Source organism: Tachyglossus aculeatus, chromosome 5 (genome assembly GCF_015852505.1).
Source record: "Tachyglossus aculeatus isolate mTacAcu1 chromosome 5, mTacAcu1.pri, whole genome shotgun sequence".
NCBI classification, from domain to species: domain Eukaryota; kingdom Metazoa; phylum Chordata; class Mammalia; order Monotremata; family Tachyglossidae; genus Tachyglossus; species Tachyglossus aculeatus.
Window position 1 is genome coordinate 714,436 of NC_052070.1, and position 20,098 is coordinate 734,533.

General features: G+C 47.7%; 1 protein-coding gene and 1 non-coding gene across 2 annotated transcripts in view; one reads left to right on the forward strand and one right to left on the reverse strand.

Annotated features, from left to right (window-relative positions):
* The window catches only part of DOCK5 (dedicator of cytokinesis 5), a 189,478-nt gene that overhangs the window by 107,715 nt on the left and 61,665 nt on the right, over window positions 1-20,098 (forward strand). The window contains exons 21-26 of the mRNA XM_038746260.1: window positions 707-841; window positions 4,004-4,115; window positions 4,690-4,760; window positions 5,353-5,459; window positions 9,089-9,225; window positions 12,202-12,297. Of these exons, the coding sequence (XP_038602188.1) occupies window positions 707-841; window positions 4,004-4,115; window positions 4,690-4,760; window positions 5,353-5,459; window positions 9,089-9,225; window positions 12,202-12,297 (658 nt within the window). The remainder of the gene's footprint in view (window positions 1-706; window positions 842-4,003; window positions 4,116-4,689; window positions 4,761-5,352; window positions 5,460-9,088; window positions 9,226-12,201; window positions 12,298-20,098) is intronic.
* LOC119929040 lies at window positions 10,912-11,102 on the reverse strand. The gene has a single exon (XR_005451183.1). It is a non-coding gene; the product is annotated as a U2 spliceosomal RNA (small nuclear RNA).

Genomic DNA, 20,098 nt, shown 5'->3' on the forward strand with positions numbered 1-20,098 from the left:
AGTGGCTATCAATCAACCTACGCATCAGGCAAAAACTCCTCACTCTCGGCTTCAAGGCTCTCCATCACCTCGCCCCCTCCTACCTCACCTCCCTTCTTTCCTTCTACAGCCCAGCCTGCACCCTCCACTCCTGTGCCACTAACCTCCTCACTGTGGCTCGTTCTCGCCTGTCCCGCCGTTGACCCCTGGCCCTCGTCCTCCCCCTGGCCTGGAATGCCCTCCCTCCGCACATCCGCCAAGCTAGCTCTCTTCCTCCCTTCAAAGCCCTACTGAGAGCTCTCCTCCTCCAGGAGGCCTTCCCAGACTGAGCCCCCTCCTTCCTCTCCACCTCTTCCCCCCATCCCCCCCGCCTTACCTCCTTCCTCTCCCCACAGCACCTGTATATGTGTTTGTACATATTTATTACTCTATTTTACTTGTACATATTTACTATTCTGTTTCTTTCATTTTGTTAATATGTTTTGTTTTGTTGTCTGTCTCCCCCTTCTAGACTGTGAGCCCGCTGTTGGGTAGGGACCGTCTCTATATGTTGCCAACTTGTACTTCCCAAGCGCTTAGTACGGTGCTCTGCACATAGTAAGTGCTCAGTAAATACGATTGAATGAATGAATGAATGAACTTGTTTGGCTTTCTTTCCAGCAGAAAATAATTCAGAGTAGCATTCCCATCATTTACATATGTTTTTCTCTCTTCTCAATGCTACAAGGAAACTCACCAAAGTATTAAACTATTATGTGGGCAACGCTGAAGATTCCAGCAAGACGGAGTTGCTCTTTGCAGCTCTGAAAGCCCTGAAGTACCTCTTCAGATTTATTGTTCAGTCCCGAGTTCTCTACCTGAGGTAAGAGGAGATGCAGTGAGAAACGGCAGTCCCCCTCCCCAAACCCTACCTTCTTCCCTTGTCTTCCTGCCCTTTATTGGCAGTCCTGCAGATAAGGCCCTGAGGGATCACCGATGGCTTATGCTTCCTTGTACCGTACAAATGAGACAGAAGCGCAGTGTGGACTGCGCCTCGGAGAAAGAGGACTCCGACCTAGGGGACACGGCCTGGGATGGGGAATCAGAAGATCCAGGATCCACTCCTCACTCTGCTGCTGACTTGCTGTGTGACCTTGGACAAATCATTAAAGCTCTCTGGACCTCAGTTTCCTCACCTGAAAATTGTGAATAATAATAATGCCTGCCTCTCCCTGTCCCACAAGGATGTCATTGAGGATAAAACCGGTATCTGAGATGAAAGTGCTTTGGAAAATGAAAGCACTAGACCACTGAGTAATTCTCTTTAGCAATGCTACTAGCAGTAGTAAATGTTACGTGAATAGTTTAACTCTTAGTAGTTTAAAGTCCCACTGGATGGGGGAAAAATCAGATAAAATGGCTTTCATCTCCAAGAAGCTTCTTTCCTTTAAGCCACTTTCTCAGCCTGTCTTCTGCCAGCCTGTCAAAACTTCGGTTACCTGCCTGCCCGGTTCTAAGGACAAGATGACCAGTGCAAATCTGGTTGCCCAGTCCAGTGTGTTACTGCTTACTGAGCTCCTCCAAGGCTCCTCTCTGTGCTCGTGTTTGGCCTTTAGAGACTCAGGAGAAGCTGTGTAAGGCTTCGCAGAGGTTTTGGGTGCTATTGGTGTGTTCTTTTTTTTTCTTGTTTTTAATGGTATTTGTTAAACGCATACTGTGCACCAGGCACTGTACTAAGTGCTGGGCTAGATTCAAGCTAATCAGGTTGGGCACAGTCCTTGTCCCACATGGGGCTCACAGGTCTTATCCCCATTTTACAGATCAGGTAACTAAGACACAGAGAAGTTAAGTGACTTCTCCAAGGGCACACAACCGAGGAGTGAAAGAGTCAGGATTAGAACCCAGGTCCTTCTGACTCCCAGGCCCTTGCTCTCTCCAGTAGGCCACCCTGCTTCTCATACCAGATTCATGTCAGTCTTTGTGTCCTTGTGGCTGGCATCCAGCCACAAGGCGGATGCCTGGTGGCGGCGAGTTGAGCAACGGGCGGCGAGGCTGGCGCTGGTCCGACCGCCCCCGACCCGCCACTAGGACGATGGTGAAGTACTACCAGAGGGGGACCTGGGTCAGGAGTCAGACGGTGACCAGGGCCAGGAGGCTGAGGACAAGCAGCAGCAGGAGGAGCAGCAGCAGCAGCAGCAGCAGCAGCCCGCGTGTCTCTGCCCAGAAGGCCAGATGCCCGCTCTACAACCAGAACCAACACACTGAGGCCAAGGCCGCGGGACGGCCCAGCCCGCACCCTCCGCTCCTCTGCCGCTAATCTCCTCACCGTGCCTCGTTCTCGCCTGTCCCGCCGTCGACCCCCGGCCCACGTCATCCCCTCTGCCTGGAATACCCTCCCTTTGCCCATCCGCCAAGCTAGCTCTCTTCCTCCCTTCAAGGCCCTACTGAGAGCTCACCTCCTCCAGGAGGCCTTCCCAGACTGAGCCCCTTCCTTCCTCTCACCCTCGTCCCCCTCTCCATCCCCCTCATCTTACCTCCTTCCCTTCCCCACAGCACCTGTATATATGTATATATGTTTGTACATATTTATTACTCTATTTATTTATTTATTTATTTATTTATTTTACGTGTACATATCTATTTTATTTTGTTAGTATGGTTTTGTTCTCTGTCTCCCCCTTTTAGACTGTGAGCCCACTGTTGGGTAGGGACTGTCTCTATATGTTGCCAACTTGTTCTTCCCAAGTGCTTAGTACAGTGCTCTGCACACAGTAAGCGCTCAATAAATACGACTGATTGACTGATTGATCCACTCAAGGGTGCCATTTTGTGGGGAGCGAGGAAGCTGCCACCCACTAGAACGTTCCTCACTGAGGATTTTCAGGGTGGGTGACCGATTTGGGTATTCTGGTTATGAGATAATTTGCCCACAAACTCTTATGCCCACTTGGAGGCTAGCAGCCAATCCCTGGGAAAACAAGCAGGTGTCCTTTTACCCCACATTGGCTCCAAGACCTGCCAGACTATTTGTTAGAGAGCACTGAGCTTTCCAAATCCAAACACCAATCAATCAGTCAATCAATTGTATTTATTGAGCGCTTACTGTGTGCAGAGCACTGTACTAAGCGCTTGGGAAGTACAAGTTGGCAACATATAGAGACAGTCCCTACCCGACAGTGGGCTCACAGTCTAGAAGGGGGAGACAGAGAACAAAACCAAACATACTAACAAAATAAAATAAATAGAACAGATATGTACAAGTAAAATAAATAGAGTAATAAGTATGTACATACATATATACACGTGCTGTGGGGAAGGGAAGGAGGTAAGATGGGGGGATGGAGGGGGGACGAGGGGGAGAGGAGGGAAGGGGCTCAGTCTGGGAAGGCTTCCTGGAGGAGGTGAGCTCTTAGTAGGGCCTTGAAGGGAGGAAGAGAGCTAGCTTGGCGGATGGGCAGAGAGAGGGCATTCCAGGCCCCGGGGGATGATGTGGGCTGGGGGTTGATGGCAGGACAGGCGAGAACGAGGCACGGTGAGGAGATTAGCGGCAGAGGAGCGGAGGGTGCGGGGTGGGCTGTAGAAGGAGAGAAGGGAGGTGAGATAGGAGGGGGCGAGGTGATGGAGAGCCTTGAAGCCCAGGGTGAGGAGTTTCTGCCTGATGCGCAGATTGATTGGTAGCCACTGGAGATTTTTTAGGAGGAGATTTTTGGGGAGGATACACCAGATAACTCCAAGCCTGATGGCTGGGAACCGATCCTGCCTGAGATCTTAGGGACACCGCAAACACTGCCTTGGGACCTCAACAGCAAGGTGTCTTCCTGCTCAACAGGAAGATCCGGTTCTCTCTGACTGCCCTGGAAGGTTGTGGGTTCTATGGAGCTCTAGTTCACAGAGTCCTGTAGTCTCCAATTTGGGGATTGGTAATGAGGCTCTTGGGATCTTCAGACCTGATTCTAGCCTTGTCCAACAGGACAAAGCTGCTTTTGGATATCCATGCAAGGAATGGGCCCACCCAGTTATTCTTTCTTTTCCATTTTCCCATAAGGTTTTATGGACAAAGTGAGGATGGGGACGAATTTAACAATGCAATCCGCCAGCTGTTTCTCTCCTTTAATGTCCTAATGGATAGGCCCCTGGAGGAGGCTGTGAAGATCAAGGTCAGTAGGTCATGAGCATGGATTTTAAATGGTCTTTTTGATACTCAGGAACTCAACAAATTGCTCCTGGTTCTTGGGCCAGAAGAAGCGCAATAATAGGAGTGTATTAATCTTTTTGCCTGATGATTTTTGTCTTGAACTTAAAGCACTTCAATGTCAGCAGCAGCTTATTAGCATCCTTATTGCACAGCTGCTGACCAAGCCCTGGGACTTATGGGAGTTGTGGCCCTGGGAAGTTACATTTAAACTTAACCCATGCAGACAGTGGCAAATTTGCAAGGTGGTAATTTTGTCTCTGGATAAAGCAGAGACAGAAACAAGAAAGAGAAAAAGAGTTGAAAAGGGAACCGTGTCTTCTCCCTTTCAGAGGAAAGCTAACTGGGAGCCCATGTCTGGGACCCTCGACCCCTGTCTGCATTCCCCAGGCCCTTTCTTTTGGAAAGCTGATCCCGTCCCTAGAATCAAGTGACTTAGTGTTCCTGCTGTGTCAAGCAGCAGGTTCTCTGATTTGTTCCGCTTGCAAACTGATATGCTAGCTTGCAAACTGATATGCTCACTTGCTTCCTCCTCACAGGGGGCAGCTTTGAAGTACCTGCCGGGCATCATCAATGATGTCAAAATGGTATTCGACCCTGTTGAGCTCAGGTAATCTCCAAGAGGCCTGTCTGTGTGGGTGCGGCCCCCTGGGATTGTAAAAGGTTCCTTTTGCCAAAAAGATTTGCCTGAACACCCTGGAGCCATGGCACGATGCCCTCCTTCCGGGAGTAAGGGCACCAGTCACACTTGTCATCTTGGTAGTCAGATTCATTACCAGCCATTTACAGGATTTATACTAATGCCCTTCTCTCGGCCTGCAATCTGGGTTCTGGACCCGTCCCAGCAATAATATTGAAGAATTGAGTGTTCTATTGTAATTAGCCAATCAATCACATTTTTTAAGCGCCTACTGTGTGCAGAGCACCGTCCTGAGTGCTTGGGAAAGTAAAATGTTAACAGTGTTGGTAAACACATCCCTGCCTACAATGAGCTTACAATCTAGAAGGGGAGATAGTCATTAATGTAAATAAATTTCAGATATGTACACAAGTGCTGTGGTGCTGAGGGAGGGGTGAAAATAGGGTGCAACTTTATACTCTTCCAGGTACGGTGCTCTGCACATTGTAAGCACTCAATAAATATGATTGATTGATTGATTGATTAAGGTAAAGTTCTGATAACTGTGCTCTTCCCTTTTCAGTGTGCTCTTTAGCAAATTCATTCAGAGCATTCCAGAAAACCAGTTGGTCCATCAGAAACTCAACTGCATGACCAAGATTGTGGATAGCAAGCTGTTTGAGCAGTCAGGTAAGCCTGTTCCCTGGTGAGCTCCCTACCACCTCTGACCTGGCCAGCAAGTTGGGGGGAAGGGGGCGGCGGGGGGGTGGGGGGGGGGAGGGAATGGAGCGGGAGAGAGAGAGAGCGGATTGCTTGCCTTGAAGCCAGTGGTAAGGAGTTTCTGCTTGATCAATCAATCAACCAATCATATTTATTGAGTGCTTACTGTGTGCAGAGCACTGTACTAAGTGCTTGGGAAGTACAAGTTGGCAACATATAGAGATGGTCCCTACCCAACAGTGGGCTCACAGTCTAGAAGATGTGGAGAGGAATGGGTACAAACAAAGGTTCTTTGGGGCCAAGGGTGGGGTGAAAATCAAGTGCTTACAGGAGACAGATCTGAGTGCATAGGTGACGCAGAGAGTAGGGGGAATGAGGCCTTAGTCGAGGAAGGCCACATGGATTTTAATGGGGCTCTAAAGGTGGTGAGAGTGGTGGTCTGTTGTATAGGAAGTTGTAGGGAGTGAGTTTCAGGCCAGAAGGAGGACATGGGCAAAGAGCCGACAGTAAGATAGATGAGGCTGAGGTACAGTGAGTAGGTTGGCTTTAGAGGAGTGAAGTATGCAGGCTGGGCTGTAGAAGCCAAGGTCAGTGGGGTCAAGTTGATTGCTTCAAAGCCGATGGTAAGGGGTTTCTGTCTGATGCAGGGGAGGATGGGCAAACACTGGAGGTTCTTGAGGAGTGGAGAAATGTGGGCTAAATATTCTTGAGGGAAGATGAACTGGGGAGCAGAGTGAAATATGGATTGGAGTGGAGAGAGTCAATGCAGGGCGGTCAACAAGGAGGCTGATGCAGTAGTCATCAGTAGTAGAGAAGCAGCGTGGCTCAGTGGAAAGAGCACGGGCAAGTCACTTAACTACTCTGGGCCTCAGTTCTCTCATCGGCCAAATGGGGATGCAGAATGGCTCAATGGAAAGAGCATGGGCTTGGGAGTCAGAGGTCATGAATTCAAATTCCGGCTCCACCAATTGTCAACTGTGTGACTTTGGACAAGTCACTTCACTTCTCTATGCCTCAGTTACCTCATCTGAAAAATGGGGATTAAGACTGTGAGCCCCCCGTGGGACCCCCTGATCACCTTCTAACCTACCCAGTGCTTAGAACAATGCTTTGCACATAGTAAGCGCTTAATAAATGCCATTATTATTTAATTAATTAGTCAGAGTGGGGTAGAGGTTCCTGGGTCAGCATAGTAGCAGTTTGGATGGAGAGGAAAGGATGGATTTTGGTGATGTTGTGAAGGTTGAACTGACAGGATTTGGTGACAGATTGAATAAAATAGCTATTATTATTATGGTATTTGTTAAGTTCTTATTCTGTGCCAGGCACAGTACTAAGCACTGGGGTGGATACAAGCAAATCAGGTTGGACACAGTCCCTGTCCCACGTGGGGCTCACAGTCTCAATCCTCATTTTACAGATGAGCTAACTGAGGCATAGAGAAGTGAAGTGACTGGCCTAAGGTCACATAGCAGACGAGTGGCGGAGTTGGAATTAGAACCCATGACCTTCTGACTCCCATGCCTTTGCTCTATCCACTGCGCCATGCTGCTTCTCATGAATATGTGGGTTGAATGAAAGAGATGCATCGAGGATGATGCCAAGGTTATGGGCTTGTGAGACAGGGAGGATGGTGGTGCTGTCTACGTAATGATAAAGACAAGAAGCCAACAGGGTTCAGGTGGGGACGTGTTAATTTCAAGGTGTTGGTGGGTCAACCAGATAGAGATGTCCTGAAGGGAGGAAGAAATACAAGACAGCAGAGAAGCAGAGCGATCAGGCTGGAGAGGTAGATTTCAGAATCACCCTCTTAGAGGTGGTAGTTGAAACTAAGGGAGTGAATGAGTTCTCCAGAGGAGTGAGTGTAGGTGGAAATAGATAGGATAGAATAGAATAAATCCCACGGCACTCATGTTCATACCTGTAATTTATTTATATTAATGTCCGTCTCCCCCTCTAGACTGTAAGCTTGCTGTGGGCAGGGAACATTTCTGCCAACTCTGTAATATTGTACTCTCCCGAGTGCTTAATACAGTGCTCTCCATGCAGTAAGCCCTCAATAAATACGAGCACTTTATGGGGACCCAAACCCAGTAAGTGTACTGTCACTTCAGCACTTAGAATTTGGATCTTCACGGTGTCAAAGACAGTCAACGGGGCTAGGAGGATTTGGATGGAGTAGAGTCCATTAGATTTTGAGAGGAGATCATTGGTGACCTTGGGGAGAGTGAGTTTCATTGGCCTGAAAAGAGCAAAAGCTGGATTGTAGAGAGTCAAGGAGGGAGCTGGAGGTCAGGGAGAAGTAGAGAAAGTAGGTGTGAACAACATATTCATAGAATTTGGATGGAAGCAGAGTGGCCTAGTGTATGGAGCATTGGTCTAGTGGTTAGAGCATGGGCCTAGGAGTCAGAAGGACTGGGGTTCTAATCCCGGTTCTGCTGCATGTCTGCTGTGTGACCTTGGGCAAGTCACTTAACTTCTCTGTGCCTTGGTTACCTCATCTGTAAAATGGGGATTAAGATTTTCAGCCCCATGTGAGACAGAGACTGTGTCCATACTAATTAGCCTGTGTCTACCCCAGCACTTAGTACAGTGCCTGGCACATGCATTGTAAGTGCTTAACAAATACCATAAAAAAAGAGAAAGAGAGGAGGGAGATAGAGTGATAGACTTCTCAAGCAGTGGGGTCCAGAAAAGGGTCTTTTAGGATAGAGTTGTGGATGTATTTGAAGACAGATGGGAGGGAGGTTATAGAAAGTCAGTTGTAGAAGATGGGAATCAGGGATGGAAAAAGAGGCATACAAGGTTTTGGCCTTTTGGAAGACACACTAGGTCCGTTCAAGGCTGTGGAACAGGATTGTCGTGCCTAACTTCCCAGTACAAGAGAATCCTTAGAAGGGCTAAGAATTCTTTCCCACCATGAGGGGGCAGTTTGAAGCCTGATAACACACATGCCTTTGGCTCCTGAACATTGTTCGCACACTACAACAATACACTAAACAGTCTCCAAATCGCCAGCAAGACCTCATTCTCTTCCCACTCTTCACCGACCATGTGGGAGTGAAGTTAAGTACTAGGAGAGTCTTTTGTGTGTTTTCTGCCTCCTTCTAGAGACAGTGTGAACAACTAGGAACTTCTCCTAATTGAGCATCTCAGAGGCCAACCCTGGTAAACCGACAGCAGTATTACTGTGGTTTTGGTGCCTTTTCGGGTCTCTGGGCAGGACAAGGGCAGTATCTCAGCATTACAGATGAAACATCTGTAAGCTCCTTGTGGGCAGGGAACTTGTCTACCAAAGTGGTTATATTGTACTCTCCTAAGCACTTAATACAGTGCTCTGCACAAAGTAAGCACTCAGTAAATATGATTGATTGATTGATCAAATGCCCGAAGTCCTGCTGCTTCTCAGAGTTGGCTTTTGGACTTATCGATCCCAAGGTTGCTCTCAGCAATCAAGAAGGGTCTAGAGGGAGAGGAGGAGGAAGAGAAAGAGGAGGAGGAGGAGGAGGAGGAGGGGAGGAGCTAGCCAAGAGCCCACAGTTCAACTCCAACTGGGTGCAGAGAGCCGAAGGCTGAAGTATTTCTGTTTCCTTCCTCAGAATGCAGAGATGCCCTCCTGCCTCTGTTGATAGACCAACTCAGCGGTCAGCTGGATGATAACTCCAACAAGCCAGACCATGAGGCAAGCTCTCAGCTTCTTAGCAACATCCTGGAGGTCCTGTACAGGAACGATGTGGTGAGCTCAATTTCCTCCTGGACTCAGACAAACCACCAGCAACATGCACAAGAATGATGATGATAATGCCTTCTGGTCAGGAGCCTGTGGCTAATGAAGCCCCACTCTTTTTTCTACGTCATGTAGTGTTTCCATCAGCTAGGAATGGGCAGCTCTTGGCCACTGCTTCAGTAGTTGGTGTTCAGGATGCTGGAAGACTGGTCCAACTCATTTTTCTTCTGCCAAATAGAACCTTGGCACTTCTGTGCCCCCTCCACGCCCAGGCAGTCATCACCACGTAATTATAATGATTGTGTATTTGTTAAGCACTTACTACATACCAAGCAATGTACTAAGCACTGGAGTTAGGTACGAGATAATCCAGTCCCACTTGGGGCTCACAGTCTAAGTAGGAGGGAAATCAGGTATTATAATTCCTATTTGGCAGATGAAGGGAATGAGGCCCAGAGAAGTTAAGTGACTTGCCCAAGGTCAAAAAACTGGCAAGTGGCAGAGCTGGGATTAGAACCCAGGTCCTCTGACCCCCAGGCTCCTGCTCTTTCCACTAGACCACACTGCTTCTCTGTAGCACCTATAGCACTTGTGTGCCTAGCCACCCATATGCTCTCCTATTTAACCAGTTATTCAACCCCATGTCCATTTCTCCCCATTCTCTTCTTCCTCCCTTCTGTCTGCCCTGCTAGATTGTAAACTCTTTGAGGGCAGGGCTCATGTTTGCTAACTCACTCTATTGCACTGTCTCCTAATCACTTAGTATAATGCTCTGCCTGCAGTAGGTGCTTGGTCAATCAATCAGTGGTGTGTATGGAGTGCTTACTGTGTGCCGAGCACCGTACTAGTGTTTGGGAGAGTACAAGTTAGAAGAGTTGGTTGACCCACTCCTTGCTCTTAAGGAGCTTGTAATCTAGTGGGGAGACAGATAAGGGAAGCCACAGAGTATAAGTATATGATCAACCTAAACAATACTATTAAGTAACTGATGGCATAACCATGTTGTGTAATGGTGTGTAAAATTCAAATGTTAAAGATATCTTATGTGCAAGTGTTTGCATTTGGTATGGTTCTTGATTCCTAGAGCAAAAAAGGTTGGTCCAATTCCAGGCCCAAAATCAATCAATCAATCAATCAATCGTATTTATTGAGCGCTTACTATGTGCAGAGCACTGTACTAAGCGCTTGGGAAGTACAAATTGGCATCACATAGAGACAGTACCTACCCAACAGTGGGCTCACAGTCTAAAAGGGGGAGACAGAGAACAGAACCAAACATACCAACAAAATAAAATAAGTAGGATAGAAATGTACAAGTAAAATAAATAAATAGAGTAATAAATATGTACAACCATATATACATATATACAGGTGCTGTGGGGAAGGGAAGGAGGTAAGACGGGGGGATGGAGAGGGGGACGAGGGGGAGAGGAAAGAAGGGGCTCAGTCTGGGAAGGCCTCCTGGAGGAGGTGAGCTCTCAGCAGGGCCTTGAAGGGAGGAAGAGAGCTGGCTTGGCGGATGGGCAGAGGGAGGGCATTCCAGGCCCGGGGGATGACGTGGGCCGGGGGTCGATGGCGAGACAGGCGAGAGCGAGGTAGAGTGAGGAGATTAGTGGTGGAGGAGCGGAGGGTGCGGGCTGGGCAGTAGAAGGAGAGAAGGGAGGTGAGGTAGGAGGGGGACAATTCCCCCACGGGGGGAAAGGCACCTAGCCTGGAAGTACTGCAATACCAGGCCGATGCGCGGAGGGGACGGAGCAAGCTCCCAACCCACCTCCTCTCTCCAAAAAGCTGCTTAACAGAGCGTCTTCACATCGAAGACGTATCAGATATTAAACTGATAAGAACAGATACTACACTTGATCTTAGCCAAAAGGCCGAGAAGGCCAAAAGCCATGACTCCTGTCTTACTGAGTTCTCCAACCAGTCAATGTGTAAGAAGGTTTGGTAACCTGCTGGATTTCTCCCTCCTCTGCCCTCACTGCCCACAGTGACAAGCTGGTCAGCCCACAGCTGTTTGCTCATGCTCTACTTCCCTTACCCCAAACAAGGTGTCTTTGGAACTCAGTGTTCAAGAAACTATCTGAGACTAGTGTGTTGAATTCTTCTCAACACTTCATACAGTGCTCTGCACACAGTTGCCCTTTGTATTCGCAGAAGACACCATTGACAGTAAAGTTCACCTATGATCGTGTACTTGGCTGAAAAGGCCAACATGGAACTCGCTGCCCCAACTACACTGGGCAGACAAAAGGGTTGGCCCTCATTGCGGTGGTGTACTTTTTTTTTCCAGTGGTATTTGTTATGCAGGCACTGTATGTTCCAGGCACTTACTCTGTAGGTTCTGGAGTACATCCCACCTAATTAGGTTGGACACGAGTCCCTTTCCCACATGAGGCTCACAGTCTTGATCCCTATTTTACAAATGAGGTAACTGAGACCCATAGACCTGAAGTGACTTGTCCAAGGGCACACAGCAGACAAGTGGTGGAGCTGGGATTAGAAACCAGGTTCTCTGGCTCCCAGGCCTAGGCTCTTTTCAGTAGGCCCTGCTGCTTTCTCATCACCCCGTTGGCAGCACTCAGCTGCACTCAATAAATAACATCGATCAATTGTTCGATGACCCTGCCTGGGAACTCTGCGTCATCTTCCCTACTCTCAAATCCCGTCTCAAATTGCCTTACTGATTGGGTCCTCTGACTTCCTTTTCAAATGTTCGTCCAACCTGATTAACTTTTACCTACCCCAGTGCCAAGAACAGTGCTTGTCACATAGTAAGTGCATAACAAGTACCATGATTATTATCATTATTATTTGTGATTGCCTGGGAATCTTTGTTGAAATCTGAACAAGGTCTGACCCTGAGAGCTAAAGCAATTTGTGAGGAAGCGTGACTCCCTTGTCCCCCTTGGGGGACCTCTAGAGCAGGGGAAGAGTTAAGGTGCTCCACGCCGTCCCCATGATTGTCTATTTCTGCTTGAATTCCAGGGCCCTAAGAACAAGCACATACAGATGATAATGGAGCGGCTGCTGAGAAGGATCAACCGAACTGTGATCGGCATGAGCAGGCAGTCCCCCCACATTGTGAGTCGCTTCTACACCCACGCCTCCTGCCAGTCAGTCAGTCAATCATATTTATTGAGCGCTTCCTAAGTACAGAACACAGTACTAAGCGCTTGGGAGGGTCCAAAATAACAGATACGCTCCCTGCCCTCAACGAACTTACAGTCTAGAGGGGGAGCTTGCACTCTGCCTCTCTGGCCACCTCAGATCTAGAGAGGTCCAGGACCAGATGCTTTGGGTCTGGACAGTTTGCAAACCCGCATTTTTATCTCTGAGAGCCACTGTAGGATGAGTTTCTTGCGCCACCAATGCTGGTGATTGATTGATTGATTGGAGGGGATGGTAGTGACCCAAACGGAGACCAGAGGGCTAGATCCCAGATCTTGCCTATTCATTCATTCATTGTCATATTTATTGAGCACTTACTGTGTGCAGAGCACTGTACTAAGTGCTTGGAAAGTACAGTACAGCAGTAAAGAGAGACAGTCCCTGCCCACAGTGGGCTTTCAGTCTAGAGGGGTGGAGACAGACATAATCATAATAATAATGTTGGTATTTGTTAAGTGCTTACCATGTGCCAAGCACTTTTCTAAGCTCTAGGGGGGATACAAGGTCATCGAGGTTGTCCCACGTGGGGCTCACAGTCTTAATCCCCATTTTACAGATGAGGGAACTGAGGCCCAGAGAAGTGAAGTGACTTGCCCAAAGTCACACAGCTGACAAGTGGCGGAGTCGGGATTAGAACTCATGACCTCTGACTCCCAAGCCCGTGCTCTGTCTGCTGAGCCACACTGCTTCTTGTGGTTTTGTAGAAAAAATGATCAGGGCAGCAGAGTGAAGTATGGACTGGAGTGGGGTAGAGAGGGGAGGCAGGGAGGTCAGCAAGGAGGCTGATGTTGCAATAAAGGCGGGAGAGGATGAGTGCTTGGATTAATGTGGTAGCAGAGATGATGCAGAGTGGAGGGCAGTTAGGGGGAAAAGGGCTTCCTTCAGTCTTTCAAGAATGTAAGCTCAGTAGGGGCAGGGAATGTGTCTGTTAATTCTGTTACATTGTCCTCTTCCAAGTGCCATGTACAGTGCTCTGCACAGAGCAAACACTCCAGAAATACCACTGATTGATTTAAAAAAAAATTGACATCAAAAAAAGTAAACAGGCATCAATATAAATAAACAGAATTATAGGTTTATACATATATACGTAAGTGCTGTGGGGCGGGGAGTTGGGGGGAAGAGCAAAGGAAGCGAGTCTAGGTGATGCAGAAGGGAGGGGGAGCTGAGGAAGAGGGAGCTTAGTCTGCCAAGACATTTGGCTCCATGAATTTGAATTTCCACTGTGGAACGGTTGCCTGAGAAGACTCCCTGAGGAAACAGCAGTAGCAGTAACCTTCCTGGAGTCGTCCATGAACCTTATTCAGTCAATCAGTCAATGGTATTTATTGAGTGCTTATTATGTCCAGAGTGTTGCACTGAATGCATGGGAGAGTATGGTACAACGGAGTTGGTAGACACATTCGTTGGCCAAAATGAGCCACCAGCTAGAGGGGCTTATTGAGTTCCCGTGCCTAGGGATGCAGAGGGAAATAAAGTTGGATCTGTTGGAAGAGGAATAATGTGAATGAGCTCTTCTCTGCCTCTGCTTCTTCGCCTCTTCCCCAGATTAGTTTAGGATTGCCAGCTGAGTTTATTCAGTTAATCAATCAGTCGTATTTATTTAGCACTTACTGTGTGCAGAGAACTGTACTAAGTGCTTAGGAGGACACAACACATCAATGTAACAGACACATTCCCTCCCCACAACGAGTTTACAGTCTAGAGGGGGAAACAGATGTTAATATAAATAAATTATGGGTAGGTACATAAGTGCTGGGGGCTTAGGAGGGTGAGTAAAGGGAGCAAATCAGGGTGACGCAGAAGGGAATGAGAAAGAGGAAATGAGGGCTTAGTCAGGGAAGGCCTCTTGGAGGAGATGGATCTTCAATAAGGCTTTGAAGCCGAGGAGAGTCATTGTCTGTCAGATATGAGAAGGGAGGGCGTTCCAGGCCAGAGGCATGATGTGAGTGGGAGGTCGATTGTGAGATAGACAAGATCGAGGTACAGTGAGTAGGTTGGCATTAGAGGAGTGAAGTGTGAGGGCTAGGTTGTAATAGAGTAGCGAGATGAGATAGGAGGGGGCAAGGTGATTAAGTGCTGTAAAGCCAATGGTAAGGGGTTTGATGCATACAGAGATGACTAGGTAACTACTGGAGGTTTTTGAGGAGTGGGAAAACATGAACTAAACATTTCTGTAGAAAAATAATCTGGGCATTTCATTTCAATCATATTTATTGAGTGCTTACTATGTGCAGAGCACTGTACTAAGCTCTTTGGAGAGTACAACACAACAGAAATATTAGACACGTTCTTTGTCCAAAATGACTTTCCAGTCTAGAGGAGGCAGACATTAATATGACTAAATAAGTAATTTATGGTATATAATTTAAAGATATATACAAAAGTTCTGTCAGATTGAGGGTAGGGCAAATATCAAGTGTCCAGAGGTCACAGATCCAAGTACTTAGACGATGCAGAAAGGAGAGCAAACCGGGGAAGAAAGCTTAATTGGGAGAGGCCTTTTGGAGGAAATGTGACCTTACTAATACTTTGAAAGTGGACTTGTGGTCGGACGTATGTGGACAGGGAGGGAGTTCCAGGCTAAAGGGAGAACGTGGGAAAGGGGTCTGTGGCGAGATAGACAAAATCAGTACATAGTGAGTAAGCTGGGGTAGAGGAGAGAAGTGTGCGGGTGGGCAGTTGAAGGAGATTAGTGAGGTGAGGTAAGATGGGGCAGGCTAAATAAATGCTTTAAAGCCAGTGGTAAGGAGTTTCTGTTTGACACAGAGGTGGATGGGCAGCCATTGGAGGTTCTTGAGGAGTGGGGAGGCACGAAATGAACGTTTTTGTTGATAAATGATTTGTGCAGTAGAGTGATGTATGGATTGCAGTGGGGAAAGACAGGCGGCTTATTGAGTGTTTACTGTGTACAGAGCAATGTACTTAGCTCTTGGGAGAGTACAGAATAACAGTATAACAGACATTCCCTGCCCACAGTGAGCGGGATAGTGTAAGTGCTTGGATCTATCTGCATGGTAGCAACTTGGATGGAGAGTAAAGGGTGGATTTTAGCAATGTTGTACAGGTGAAAATGACAGGCTTTGGTGACAGATTGAATATGTGGGTTGAATAAGACAAGTCAAGTATAACACCAAAATTACAGGCTTGTGAGATAGGAAGGATAGTGGTGCTGTCTACAGTGGTGGGACAGTCAGGGATAGGACTTGGTTTGGGTGGAGAGATAAGGAGTTCTGTTTGGGACATCTCCCTGTTTTCAAAGCCTTACTGAGGGCACATCTTCTCCAGGAGGCCTTCTGTGACTGAGCCCCCTTTTGTCTTACACTCCGTTTTGTGTCACCCTGACTTGCTCCCTTTATTCATCCCCCTTCCCTGCCCCACAGCACTTATGTACATATCTGTAATTTATTTATATTAATATCTCTCTCCCTCCTCTAGACTGTAAGCTCATTGTGGGGAGTCTCTATTGTTATATTTTACTCTCCCAAGCTCTTAGTACAGTGCTCTGCACACAGTAAGTGCTCAATAAATAATAATAATAATAATAATGGCATTTGTTAAGTGCTTACTATGTGCAAAGCACTGTTCTAAGTGCTGGGGAGGTTACAAGGTGATCAGGTTGTCCCATGGGGGGCTCACAGTCTTAATCCCCATTTTACATATGAGGTAACTGAGGCACAGAGAAGTTAAGTGACTTGCCCAAAGTCACACAGCCGACAATTGCTGGAGCCAGGATTTGAACCCACAACCTCTGACTCCAAAGGCCGTGCTCTTTCCACTGAGCCATGCTACTTCTCATGGATGGAAGGATGGAAGGCTCAGTGGAGCCCAAGGTCCCCAGCACACCGGGGACCTGAAAGGGGAACGGCCCCAGCCTCCCTAGTAGTAATCATATTTACTAAGCGCTTATTGTGTGCCGAGCGCTGTACTAAGAATACCCAGGGTCCTTGGCCTCCAGGGGGTCACAATCTAAAAACTGGGAGGTGGCCGGCGAGAGGCTTTCTAAAGTTGAAACGAAACACTCTAACATCATACAGACAAGAAACAAAGGGCTCGTCTGTGCCTTCTTGGCTTCCCAAATTCAATCTCACCACGCAACAGCTCAGTGCTAAAGAAAGGGTGCAAGACGCCACCCAAGTCAGTACCGTTGTTGGGTAGGGACTGTCTCTATATGTCGCCTACCTGAACTTCGCAAGCGCTTAGCACAGTGCTCTACACACAGTAAGCGCTCAATAAATACGATTGAATGAATGAATGAATAGAAAGGAAAAATTGCCGGGTGTTCAGCTTATCGAAATGAAAAGCCCACATACCCACAGAAACGTTTTAAAAACAAATCTTTTGGGTCGTCGGCTCGATTTCACTATGATCACTTATTGACTCCTCGTTCATGTCTCTTGTTCTCCCCTCTCGTTCCCCTCCCCCCATGCTTCTTATCACTTTGTCCCAAAATTTCTGGCCGTTAAAGAGCATGTGGGAGAACTGGAGTTAAATCCCCATGGAGCGTCTAGATCAACAGATGATTTTCTTGCAGCACGGATGGTCCATTCATTCATTCAGTTGTATTTATTGAGCGCTCACCATGTGCAGAACACCGCACTAAGCGCTTGGGAAGTACAAGTCGGCAACACATAGAGACGGTCCCTACCCCACAACGGGCTCACAGTCTAGATATGACTATGACAATAAATATGATTGAATTGACATTTTAAGTTCAAGGTGTTGGTGGGACATCCAAGTAAAGATGCCTTGAAGGCAGGAGGAAATGTGAGACTGTAGAGAGGGAAAGAGATCAGGGCTGGAGATGTAGATATAATAATCATCCACATAGATGTGGTAGTTGAAGTAATGGGAGTGAATGAGTTCTCCAAGGGAGTGGATACAGGTGGAGAATAGAAGGAGACCCAGAACTGAACCTTGAGGGACTCTCGCAGCTAGGGGTTGGGAGGCAGAGGAGGATCCCGTGAAAGAGAAAGAGACTGAGAATGAGTGACCAGAGAGATAGGAGAAGAACCAGTAGAAGAAAGTGTTAGAGAAGTCGAGGTTTGATGGCGTTTCCAGGACAAGGGGGTGGTCAGTAGTGCCGAAAGTAACTGAGAGGTTGAGGAGGATTAGGACAGAGTAGAGGCTGTTGGATTTGGCAAGATGATTGTTTGTGACCTTTGAGAAGGCAGTTCCTGTGAAGTGAAGGGGATGGAAATTCATTCAATCGTATTTATCATCATCATCATCATCAATCGTATTTATTGAGCGCTTACTATGTGCAGAGCACTGTATTAAGCGCTTGGGAAGTACAAATTGGCAACATATACAGACGGTGAGATTGGAGAGTGGTTAAGGAGAGAATTGGAGGAGAGGAACTTGAGATAGCGGGTGTAGACAACTCGCTCAAGGAGTTTGGAGATAAATGGTAGGAGGGAGATGGGACAATAACTGGAGAGAACCATGGGGTCAAGGAAAGGTTTCTTAGGAAAGGGGAAGCATGGACATATTCGAAATCAGTGGAGAAGAAGCCACTGGAAACAGTTGAAGATGGTGGTCAAGGAGGAGGCAAGTGTTTTGATAAAGAGTGAAGGGATGGGGTCGGATGTGCAGATGGAGGGGTTGGATTTTGAGAACAGGGAGGCGATCTCCTGTAGAGATAACTGCTGGGAAGGATGAGAGTTGAAGAAGTGTCAGGAGGAGGAAGGGACTGGAGAGGAGCAGGGGAGATTTTAGGGCGATCATGCCTGTTACTTTCAATTTTCTCAATAAAGTAGGTAGCCAAGTCATTAGGGAAGATGGACAGGGGAGATGAGGGTGGAGGATGTTCGAAGAGGGAGTTCAACGTTTGGAAAAACTGGCAAGGGCATGGTGTCAATAAGGATGGACAAATAATTTTGCTGGGAAGAGGAGAGAACAAAGTTAAAGCAATGCAAGGATGAACTTCAGATTTCATTCATTCATTCATTCAGTCGTATTTATTGAGCACTTACTGTGTGCAGAGCCCTGTACTAAGTGCTTGGGAACTACAAGTTTGCAACATATAGAGATGGTCCCTACCCAACAGTGGGCTCACAGTCTAGAAGGGGGAGACAGACAACAGAACAAAACATATAAACCAAATCATCATCATCATCATCAATCGTATTTATTGAGCGCTTACTGTGTGCAGAGCACTGTACTAAGCGCTTGGGAAGTACAAATTGGCAACATATAGAGACAGTCCCTACCCAACAGTGGGCTCACAGTCTAAAAGGGGGAGACAAAACCAAACATACTACAAAATAAAATAGAATAGATATGTACAAGTAAAATAAATAGATAAATAAATAGAGTAATAAATATGTACAAACATATATACATATATACAGGTGCTGTGGGGAAGGGAAGGAGGTAAGGTGGGGGGGATGGAGAGGGGGACGAGGGGGAGAGGAAGGAAGGGGCTCAGTCTGGGAAGGCTTCCTGTAGGAGGTGAGCTCTCAGTAGGGCCTTGAAGGGAGGAAGAGAGCTACCTTGGCGGATGGGCAGAGGGAGGGCATTCCAGGCCCGGGGGATGACGTGGGCTGGGGGTCGACGGTGGGACAGGCGAGAACAAGGTACAGTGAGGAGATTAGCGGCAGAGGAGCGGAGGGTGCGCGGTGGGCTGTAGAAGGAGAGAAGGGAGGTGAGGTAGGAGGGGGCAAGGTGATGGAGAGCCTTGAAGCCCAGGGTGAGGAGTTTCTGCCTGATGCGCAGATTGATTGGTAGCCACTGGCGATTTTTGAGGAGGGGAGTAATATGCCCAGAGCATTTCTGGACAAAGATAATCAGGGCAGCAGCATGAAGTATGGATTGAAGTGGGGAGAGACACGAGGATGGGAGATCAGAGAGGAGGCTGATGCAGTAATCCAGTCGGGATAGGATGAGAGATTGAACGAGCAGGGTAGCGGTTTGGATGGAGAGGAAAGGGCAGATCTTGGCGATGTTGCGGAGGTGAGACCGGCAGGATTTGTTGACAGATTGGATGTGAAGGGTGAACGAGAGAGCAGAGTCGAGGATGACATCAAGGTTGCGGGCTTGTGAGACAGGAAGGATGGTCGTGCCAGATGGATGGCCTGATGCCTAGATTTCTGCCAGCAGCGCTCTGCGGCTCATGTACAGGAGCGAAGGAAGAGGACTGTGGAGGTGATCCAGGGCTGTGGGATAGAGGTATGAAATCGATGAAGGGATAGGGCAGCAAGAGAGTTGAGTTCAGAAGAGAGGGTGGAGTTGAGGGTGACAATTTGGTCATTGCGGGAAGGTAGTTTGAGTGTGAAGGCTAAATGGGGTATGATGGCTTGAGAAAATTGGATGGGGTCAGAATATCAGAGGTCTCTGTGGGGGAACAGGACAGATTTGCAGGGAGGAGATGTTTGGGAGAGAAGGCAGCTGAGGGGGTTGTATGTGGTCAGATAGAGGGATTTCAGAGTTGGTGAGGGTACAGATTGTACAGTGATTAGAGATGATGAGATTGAGTGTGCCTTCCAAGTTGGTGGGTGGATGAGGTGGGGTGGAGCAGGAGGTCAGTGGAGTTGAGGAGTGATAGAAAGTGGGTAGTGGAAGGGTAGAAGTCCCCAGGGATCAATGTAGGGATGGAGAATGAGAGAAGGAATGTGAGAAAGGGATCAGAATTGTTCAAAAAAGTTGGAGGTGGGGCAGTCATATTTATTGAGCATGTAACTGTGTGCCGAGCACTGTATTAAGTGCTTGGGAG